Here is a 10,685-nt window from a genome sequence, read left to right as displayed (position 1 = left end):
TTTTGAGACAAAAGACAGCAGTCGTGGCGGTGTCATGTTTTCTCCTCAAATAAGGAAACCGTAACCCATCTTAGATTCTTTTTCTTACCATTTTCAATTCATTTCTTTCTGTATTACTGTACAATCTTTATTTTTTATTTTAATATTTTAACATTTTATTATTTATTTATTTATTTATTTATTAGTTTCGCAAACAACAGTAACACACACGCAAACAACACTCTCCTCGTATATTTTCTTTTCCTCTGTTGTTGTTTTTCTTCACAAGTAAACAACTAGTCCACAAACCTCAAATTACATACTTGTCCATTTCTCAACACTTCATCATCATAATCGAAATACCCAAAAAGGTTAAACCTGAAAAACCAACACACAAATCACATTTCATCTTCCATTCATCAAATCAAATCAAATGCTCAAACTTTCACTCTCTCTTTATCTCTTTCCTTCTTCACAGGTAATCCTCACCCTCTCTCATCAAGATCAAACCCACCAACATTTGTTTTTTTTGTTTTTGTTGAAATTTAACTATGTATTTTGTAGCTAGTTAGTTAGTTAGTTAGTTGTGTGGGTTTTGTTGATGGGTCTTAATTTAGATCTGAGTGTAGCTCAAATCACGGTTTAGTTTAATTGTTGAAAAAAAATTAATTTTTTATGAGGTTAATTATGATATACCCATTTTTTAATCCTTGCTTAAGATGAAAGAAAGTACTGAGCAATGAGTAATTGATGAAAGAAAGTACTTTTCTGCGATACAATTGCTTTGCAATGATACTGAAGTTGAGTAATATGCTAAATTTCTCTGCCTTAAATTTTTTTCTGTTGCAGGGTAGCTTGTGACATTCTGTTCTTCAGGATTAGATTTTTACTAGAATTTCATGTCATTTTTCGCTATCAACTGAGATCAGTTTATTGGAAGGTATATTTTTAAGTTACGAATTGCAGTGTGAAATATTGCATAAATTGATTCACAGATCATTTCAAACTTCCCTGCATACATAGGTTCAAACCCAGTTTTAGTATTGATAAACCTCTAGATTCAATTGTTGTTGCCATTAACTCTTTGTTCCGTGTTTGCTTCTTCTTGTGACATTTGATTTAACTCTTGTTTACTATTTAAATTTTTAGATCTTTATTTAGAAAAAAGATGGCAGCTGAGTTAGTCAACGCTGCAACAAGCGACAAATTATCTGAAACTGATTGGGCAAGAAATATTGAAATATGTGAGCTGGTTGCACGTGATAAAAGGTACGACAAAGCTCTCATCTGCTTAATGGATTATGTTCCTTTTTTATCATTCAATGTAGTAGAACGTCGGGAAATACATTGTTGATGTCAATTGTATATTAGGATAATCCTCGTGGTTATTGTTTTTAACCATCGTTTCTTTTGAATATGAAGGCAAGCTAGAGATGTTGTTAAAGCTATCAAGAAGAAACTCGGAAGCAAACACCCAAACACTCAACTTTATGCTGTCACGGTGAGTATAACGAATGACTTTGTTAAAGCTAGAGAGGTTGAATATTACATGTTTGCTTTCTTGTTCCATGGATTTCTACTGAGTTATCTTTGATCTGTTGATTTTTCTAGTTGCTGGAAATGTTGATGAACAATACTGGAGAGCATATTCATGAGCAAGTGATTGATATCGGAATTATTCCTATTCTAGTGAAAATCGTGAAGAAAAAGGTGAGTTTTCTTCTCCCCTGATGCTTGTTTAGCTTGGCCAGTTTTTACTTACCCGATTTCTTACTTTCTTAGTTTCTTCATTGCAGTCTGATTTGCCTGTGAGAGAGAGGATATTTCTCCTACTAGATGCCACACAATCATCTCTTGGTGGTGCTTCTGGAAAATTTCCTCAATATTATCATGCATATTATGATTTGGTGGTAGGTACAACTACGTGACACAAACTTGTAGTATGCTATTATAGAGAGGCTACTAGCTAGGCTATTGTTGTTTCCTAGTAAGAAAGAATGATATTAATCAAACTATATGATTTCAAAAAATTGAAGAGGAGGCTGATGTAGCAAAATTTATCCAATTAGTCGGAAAGTGACTCTTCAATTGTATACCGGTAGGACAAGTGTTTTTATGTTCATACTTGAGTAGAATACACAGTGCTAACCATAACCACCTGGTTCATAGTTCGCTTTGGACCTGGTAAGGATTTGGACACGCAGTACCGGTACGCAATGCTTGAAGTATTTGGTATGTGGTGTATACGTCACAGTTATTATTCCCAGATAGCGGAGCGGAGTGGCCGACTCCAAAAACGGGATATAGCGGGATAACTTTTTGCACTAATTATATGAATTATCTACCTAGTATATATTTAATGTAGATTAAATAAATTTTTGGACTAGTTATAGGAAAAGAACAACCTGAAAACAAATAAAAAAAACAATGAATAGAGAAGAACATGATAGAGAACAAAATAGAAAAGCAGAAAACAGAAGTAGAGAAGAAGAATAGAGAGAAGCTTGAAGCATTTGAGGCGGAGGAGTTAGGGCAAGAGAAGCAGCGAGCGAAAAACGCGAGGAGCAGCGAACAGAAGAAACGCAATGGAGAAAGGTGAAAACGCGAATGAGAGAGGAGAAAACACGAACGACTATAGTAAATTTTCCAATTTAAAATTTTTTAAGGGTAAAAAATCTTTTCGCACTCCAAAAAAGCCCTAAAAGCAGAAAACCGCTCCGGGCCTGGAAGGGCTCTGCTCCCGCTACGCCGGCTTTCCCAGCCGCTATCTAAAACTGGGATGCGCGCCGCTCCTCCGTAGTTGAGGGTTGCCGCACCGGAAGAGAAACCCGTGATAGCGCCTGGAGCGGCCGCTATTAATAACTCTGGTATACGTAGATGGTACACTATTTTGGTTCTTGGCTTATTGGGAAAATCGTGGAGCATTGTATGTATTACGGTGGTATTATTATATTAGAGGTCAAGCTCGTTGATGGTCTGAAGTTATGTTGGGTATTACCCATTTACAGTTCCCCATGTTGCTCTATTTAGCATATTTGTTACCAAAAATAGAAGAAAAAGTAGTTGCTTGAGGACACACACAAAAGTCATTATACGCCTTTGAATGCCAATGCTTACGACCTTTGATTTTATACCTTTTACAGAATGCCGGAGTGCAGTTTACTCAAAGTGCTCAAGTGGTCGAATCAAATCATGCTAGTTCACAACCTAGTAGTACTGGTAGTATACCAAACAGGGAGCAGGCTCCACCTAGACTTGAAGCGGTTGTACCACAAGCAGAGTCCAAGACAGTTCCTGAATCTAGGTGACTTATGTTTGAGTTTAGTTTTTTTGGATGAATTTATTTTAGAAATAGCTGTCTGTATCTTCATTTTCATTTGCTTGTATATTGCAATCGTCTTTTGCAGTATTATTCAAAAGGCTGGTAATGCATTGGAAGTTTTAAAAGAAGTCCTTGATGCTGTTGATGCTCAACATCCTCAGGTGACTCCTGAGGTTTTAGTTATTGAATCTGTTAACCATTAGATTCTAGCTTTTGCTGAAAAAAATTCTATTTGTTTCCTAGGGAGCAAGTGATGAATTCACCCTTGACCTTGTAGAACAATGTTCATTTCAGAAGCAAAGGGTAATGCATCTTGTGATGGCTTCTCGGTAAGACTGCTTTTGTGGTACTTAATGTTTTTCACATGGTTAATTTGTAACTTAAACTGGTTTTTTTCATTTATCATATGTAGAGATGAGAGGACAGTTTCTCGAGCAATTGAACTAAACGAACAGCTTCAGAAAGTTCTTGCAAGACACGAAGACCTTGTTTCTGGCAGAACTACAACAACAACTGCAAATGAACAGGTTCCAGAAGTTCTTCCAAGACATGATAACATTGTATCCGGAAGAGTTACAACAACTTCTAATGAACAGTTTCCAAAAGTTCTTCCAAGACGCGGTGATCTTGTTTCTGGCAGAGTTACGACAAATGCTAATGAACAACTTCCAAAAGTTCTTCCGAAACGCGATGATGTTGTATCTGGCAGAGCTACAGAAGCTGTTGCTACTCATTTCGACCTCGATGAATCAGAGGAGGAAGAAGAGGCTGAACAGTTAGTAAGAAGGTATACCTATCTTGTTCTTGGAACTCAATTCATACTGTATTTTGGATATTAATCCATCCTGGCATAACTAATGCCTTGCAGATTACGCAAAGGAAAGGCTTGTGCAAGACCTGAAGATGAACAAACTGAAACCGACATCTCTCGCATGCGTATGAACGGGGAGAGACTCAACCGTCCTTTAATACGGCCACTATCCTCAGAACCATCTCGAGAAGCTTACAATCCTGCTCCTCCACCGGCTTTAATCCCTCCTCCACGCCCAAAACAGACCGAGGAGCTTCCTCACGTGGCGATTCCACCACCACCTGCAAAACACATTGAGAGGGAGAAATTTTTTCAGGAAAACAAGGATGCTTCTAATCTATCTGGCCACGTGAGAGGTCTCTCTTTACATAGTCGTAACGGAAGCAGCTCTCGCAGTGGAAGCTTTGATTTTAGAGACTGAGATATTTAACAGCAAAACATCTTTTAATTTTCTTTTGTGCCTAAATTTGGAGTTGGAATTTGTAAGTTGTGAGAAGTTTGTGGTTTCTGTTGTAGTTTTGTTGCCTCTAGGTGACTTTGGAGAGGGGAAAAAATAGAAGGAAAGACATGTCTCCTGTTTTTGAAATACTTGTAATTATAAAGCTTACAACACCAAAGTTTCAGGTGCTAGTGTGATATAAATGATATATTTTTTTTCCTTAATTTCTACTAACTACATGGTTTGCTTCTTTCTAATTCTAAACATTTTTGAAATATTCAAATACCACTTTTAATTGGGTTGCTTTTTTTTTTTCCTTTAAAAGAATGAAGTAAAATCATGATACTTTCACAACTGGCAAATTGGTTCCATTATTTTTTTCAAAAAAGCTAATGAGTATATTTTAAATTTGATGATAAACTACTGAGCAACTAAATGAATTATAATTACAAGGTGTGCAAAAATTAGAAAACATTCTAGTTTTTTCTTTTTCTTGAGATGATATAAGAAGAAACCAAGAGATATCATTACATAAATTTTGTTATTTTTTAACAAAAAGTACCTCAATTACTCACAAAGTATAAAATTAGGAGGTTGTTCATTACATATATCTTTCTTCCAAACCTTATAAAAAATTGAAAATACTTTTTTTACCTCGTCCAGATGTTATTATTTGGACGCACCCTAAATCACTCAACACTACATTGTTTATTTGATATGATTTTCTGAAATCACTCAACACTATATTGTCTTGTTTTTCGGTTTAAGAAAATAATGCCACAGAGGAAAATATTGGCTGAGTTATAGGCAAAAAAATCCAACCGAGTGGACCAAAACGTGGGCAAAAATATAGCGGAGAGTTGAACCGGCCCAGTCAATATAGCCGTTATTTACTTGGTCAGCAGACTTGGAGGACAAGTAAACCTAGTCAAAATCTAAGTTAAGACTTGGTCTAAGGACACGTCACCAATTCGTATTAATTAATATTAAATATTAATTAATTTCTTATTTAATAGTATTTAATTTTTACCGAATTAATAAATTATTCAATGATAATTAATTTCTATTAATTCGGGTTCCAAAAAAATTAATTCATGTAGACCGGACCGGACCGGACCGGGCCGGCCGGACGGCGGCGGCGGCGCGCGCGCGCGCGTGTGTCTTCTTGGCACATTGGTGTGTCCTCACTCCTTTATAAAATTGTAGGTGCCCTTGGGCCCAACAACAATTGTTCAAGTTGGAATATATATACACTACTAATATTTGTGTTCCCTCCAATGTGGGACTTAAAATGAACCTTTTCAAATTCATCTCCATATTAGCTCTTACTTGTGTTCATTTATTGCTCATTTAATGTCAATAAATCTTTCCAACTCTTCCTCCAAGTTATCATCATTCCAAGTTCCAACAATCCCCCACTTGAATTTAAAAGGTGATTTTAGAAGTACGTTAAACGTTTCTAAGATTATGCATAAGCAAAGGTGTCTACGACTTGAACCTTTGCGTAGCAAGTAAGATTCCGATTCAACAAGAGTGACACTATTGTCTTGAACTCTATCTCAGACATCAGACCCGCACATAACCTTTTCTTAAGGTGTATTCTTAATAGCCCGTGCTTTTAATGGCCCTGCACGTGTATCCCGGTTTAGTGAAGGCTCTAGGAATTCTGCCTCGAAATTCCATAGGAACCGGCCTCAGTTCCACAATCATATAGGTGAATCTATCAAGAGTACTCCTGTAGCCTAGGTACCCCCTCATATAGAGTATAGATTTCATTAAGAGTTTCTATTATCTCATCCTCTTATCACTTCAGGATTCATGCTTCTTTTATTTAGTTTAGCATGACCGTCTCATATCACTCACAACTTGTTATTACCCATTGAACCTATTTCTTGGGATCTCCAGTCATTTAGGTCGGGTTACCATCATGAGCGACTCACATTCCTATAGGCATTAGTCCCATCTTATATGATGTATTATAGACTTTCTCTCTAGCTAATCCTTTCGTCAAAGGATCTGCTAAATTTTCATCAGTGCGTACATGATCCACTCTCACAGCTCCTTTAGAGATACAGTCTCTAATAGTGCTATGCTTTCTTATAATTTGACGTCTTTTACCATTATAATAACGGTTCTCTATTTTTGCAATAGCCGCGGTACTATCGCAGTGGATCAACACAGCTGGCATAGGTTTTACCCACAAAGGAATCTCAGCTAGCAAGCATCTTAACCAACTTGCTTCTTCACTAGCATTTGCTAATGCTATCATTTCAGACTCCATCGTGGACTGAGCCAGGATAGTCTGTTTCTTTGATTTCCAAGATACAGCTCCTCCGGCTATGTTGAATACATAGCCACTAGTAGCTTTGGAATCATCTGATAAGGTATTCCAATCTGCATCACTGTATCCTTCAAGTATTGCAGGAAATCTCTGATAATGTAGACCGAGGTTCATTGTCTTCTTAAGGTACCGCATGACTCGCTCAATAGCTCGCCAATGCTCATTGCTCGGTCTACTTGTAAACCTACACAACAATCCTACAACATATGCAATTTCTGGTCTAGTACAATCAGTGGCATACCTAAGACTGCCAATGATGCTTGCATATTCTGCCTGTCTGACACTTTCACCAGTGTTCTTAAACAGTTTCATACTTGGATCATATGGTGTACTTGATGGTTTACATTCAAAATAGTTATATTTCTTTAAGATCTTTTCCACGTAGTGTGATTGATCCAAAGAAATTCCTCGTTCAGATTTTGTGATCTTGATGCCAAGAATCACACTCGCTTCTCCGAGGTCTTTCATATCAAAGTTGTTGCACAACAATGATTTCATAGCGTTAACGGCATGAATGTTTGATCCAAATATGAGTAGGTCGTCTACGTATAGACAGATGATAGTGCAAATGCGATTCTCAGATTTGTAATAAACGCATTTGTCACTTTCATTCACTTTGTACCCATTCGATATCATTAAGTTATCAAACTTTTCATGCCATTGCTTAGGAGCTTGTTTTAATCCATACAAGGATTTATCTAACTTACAGACCTTGTTCTCTTGTCCATGGATCACAAAACCTTCAGGTTGTTCCATATAGATTTCTTCTTCTAAGTCACCGTTTAGAAAAGCTGTTTTTACATCCATTTGGTGTACTATCAAACTATAGATAGCAGCAATTGATATAAGTACCCTAATGGATGTAATTCTAGTGACTGGAGAGTAAGTATCAAAGAAATCTACATTTTCTCTTTGTCTAAAACCCTTGGCTACAAGACGAGCCTTGTATTTATCAATAGTTCCATCAGGTTTTAGTTTCTTTTTCAAAACCCATTTACAACCAATTGGTTTGCATCCAGGAGGCAAGTCTACTAAGTGCCAGGTCTTGTTAGACTCAAGAGAATCTATCTCATCATTAATGGCTTCCTACCATAAGTCTGCATCTAGCGATGACAAAGCTTCTTGAAGATTTATTGGATCTTCTTCTACATTATAACCCGCATAGTCAGGCCCATAATCTTTAGAGACTCTTACTCGTTTACTTCGTCGAATTTCTGTTTCTACATTGTCGTTGCTTTCTGTGCTTCTTATCACAGGAATGTGACTCGATTGAGTGCCTCCACTATTTCTTGATTTGAAGGGAAATTTGTCTTCATAGAAATCAACATCATTTGATTCTATGATCACTTTTGCATTTAGGTCATAAAACCTATATGCCTTACTGTTTACTGCATACCCAATGAATACACATTCGTATGCTCTACTAGCGAGTTTAACTCGTTTCGGATCCAGAATTCTGACATAAGCCAGACAGCCCCAAGTTCTCAAATAAGACAAGTTTGGTTGTCTTTTCTTTAATATCTCATAAGGTGAGATCTTAATTTTTGACTTGGGTATTCTATTCAGGACATAGCAAACAGTCAATAAAATTTCCCCCCACCAGTGAGGTGCAGCACCAGAATTCATCATAATTGCAACAACAAGTTCAGTAAAAGTTCTATTCTTTCTCTCTGCTTTACCATTCATTTCAGGAGAGTATGGAGCAGTCGTTTCATGTACAATTCCATGCTTAATATAAAACTCATTAAATAACCCAGAATCGTATTCAGTTCCCCTATCACTTCGAAGTCTCTTAATCATCTTACTAAATTGATTCTCAATTTCAGTCACATACATCTTAAACATGTCAAGCGCTTCACTTTTATTTTTCATTAAGTATACATAAGTATAATCAGAACAATCGTCAATAAAAGTGATAAAATAACGTTTACTATTTCTAGTTAAGGTTCCATCTAATTCACATATATCAGAATGTATAAGATCTAGGGGATTAAATTCTTTAATTATTGATTTATGTGAGGTCTTAGTTATTTTAGCTTGACTACAATATTCACATTTATTAGTATCATTCACATTTAATTTAGGAATTAAGCCTAAGTCGCTTGCATGAGAAATAACTCGCTTATTAACGTGACAAAGTCTAGCATGCCAAATATTAAAATCACACAAAGAGTAAACGGAAGGAGAAACTTTATTAAAATCAACATTCAACTTAAACATGCCATCAGCGGCGTACCCTTTCCCAACAAAAATGCCATTCTTAGTGATGGTGTACAAATCTGCCCCTATAGTTTGACTAAACCCTGCCTTATTTAAAAGAAAACCAGAAACAAGATTCTTCCTAATTTCAGGAACGTGCATGACGTCCTTCAAGATCAAAGTCTTTCCTGAGGTGAATTTCAGCTCAACATCTCCAATTCCAGCAACATTAGTGGTGTGAGCATCTCCCAACAACACTTTCTTATCTTCAGCAATAGTGTATGTCTTGAACATAGCACGGTCATAGCAGACATGGCGAGAGGCACCAGTGTCTATCCACCAGCCATCACTTCCACCAACCATGTTGATTTCAGTGATCATAGCAACAAATGGCTCATCAGTCATGTTAATTTGAGCATTTGATCCAGCAACAGGTTTAGGCCTGCTCTTACATTTCCTTGCCATATGACCCGGTTTTCCACAATTGTAGCAAGTGAAAACCGGAGCGTCATTTCTCTGTGGTGGTGGTCGCTGCCTAGCAAATGGAGCAGATGGAGCCCTAGAGGGATTCCCATTCTTAATTCGGTTCACAGCATTGCGATTCTGATTCTTTAATGGTTTGCCAGTAGGCTTCAGAACCGCACCGAATCTCTTTTTGTTGTTCGAAACAACTAAGACTTCATCTTTTTGATCTTGTCTCCGAGCTTCCTCTTCAATTCGGAGGCGAGTAATCAGACTCTCGATTGAAAATTCTTTTGTTTTGTGTCGAAGGACATTTTTGAAATCTTTCCAACCGGGGGGCAGTTTGTCAATTATTACAGCAATTTGAAATTGTTCATCGAGGGGCATACCTTCAGTAATGATTTCATGAGCAATTTTCTGAAGCTCGTGGCTTTGAGCTTCCACAGACTTTTCATCCACCATCTTGTAATTCAAGTAGCAGCTCACAGCATATTTCTTTGCACCAGCTTCTTCGGTGTCATACTTCCTTTGGAGAGCTTCCCAAACCTGTTTAGCAGTCTTGTGATTACTATAGTAATCATATAGGTCATCAGCAAGACTGTTCAGAATGTGATGTTTGCATAGGTAATCATTTTCTTGCCATAGGGCAATTTCTTTTCGGAGCTGTAAGTCATCTGCTGCGGCTTTTTCTTTTGCAGCAGAGTCTCCATCAGACGTTTTGGAAGCTGCGTCCTTTTTGGAGGTTCCGTCAGATTCAGCAGTTGACTTACCATTAGTTATCTCGATTGATCCAGAAGGAACAATTGGGATGTCCTCAGTCAGAACGTGGGCAACCTTTTTCAGAGTTAGGAAAAACTTCATCTTAGATTGCCAACGTTTGAAATTGGATCCCTCAAACTTGAATGGTTTGTCATTCACAGAAGCGGCCGCGGTATTACCGATAGTTTCCTCAGTCGACATGGCAGTTACAGAAATCGTCTTAAAATTGTTGTTTTTCGGTTTAAGAAAATAATGCCACAGAGGAAAATATCGGCTGAGTCGCGGATCGGTACGCTTTCTTTAAGACGTTTCGCGGTACTGCCAAATTGATGCAAAGCAGCTCGTAAATACCCACGACGCCTCCAGGATAAAA

The 10,685-nt window shown here is 37.4% G+C and overlaps 1 protein-coding gene across 2 annotated transcripts; it reads left to right on the top strand.

Moving 5' to 3' along the window:
- Positions 1-213: 213 nt before the first annotated feature.
- On the top strand, positions 214-4,775 carry LOC131661067 (TOM1-like protein 5). Of its 2 annotated transcripts, XM_058930471.1 has the most exons (11): positions 221-457; positions 829-919; positions 1,129-1,248; positions 1,402-1,480; positions 1,591-1,689; positions 1,776-1,889; positions 3,123-3,283; positions 3,387-3,462; positions 3,545-3,630; positions 3,714-4,088; positions 4,170-4,775. In XM_058930471.1, the coding sequence occupies exons 3-11, from the start codon at positions 1,148-1,150 to the stop codon at positions 4,531-4,533; spliced, it is 1,455 nt and encodes a 484-aa protein (XP_058786454.1). In that variant the 5' UTR covers positions 221-457; positions 829-919; positions 1,129-1,147; the 3' UTR covers positions 4,534-4,775. The 2 variants fall into 2 exon arrangements, with proteins under 2 accessions (XP_058786455.1, XP_058786454.1); XM_058930472.1 differs by lacking the exon at positions 829-919 and having other exon boundaries at positions 214-457.
- The last annotated feature ends 5,910 nt before the right edge of the window (positions 4,776-10,685 follow it).

The sequence above is a fragment of the Vicia villosa genome, linkage group LG3, assembly GCF_029867415.1.
Source record: "Vicia villosa cultivar HV-30 ecotype Madison, WI linkage group LG3, Vvil1.0, whole genome shotgun sequence".
Taxonomy (NCBI): domain Eukaryota; kingdom Viridiplantae; phylum Streptophyta; class Magnoliopsida; order Fabales; family Fabaceae; genus Vicia; species Vicia villosa.
This window is presented reverse-complemented; position numbering and strand designations above follow the sequence as displayed.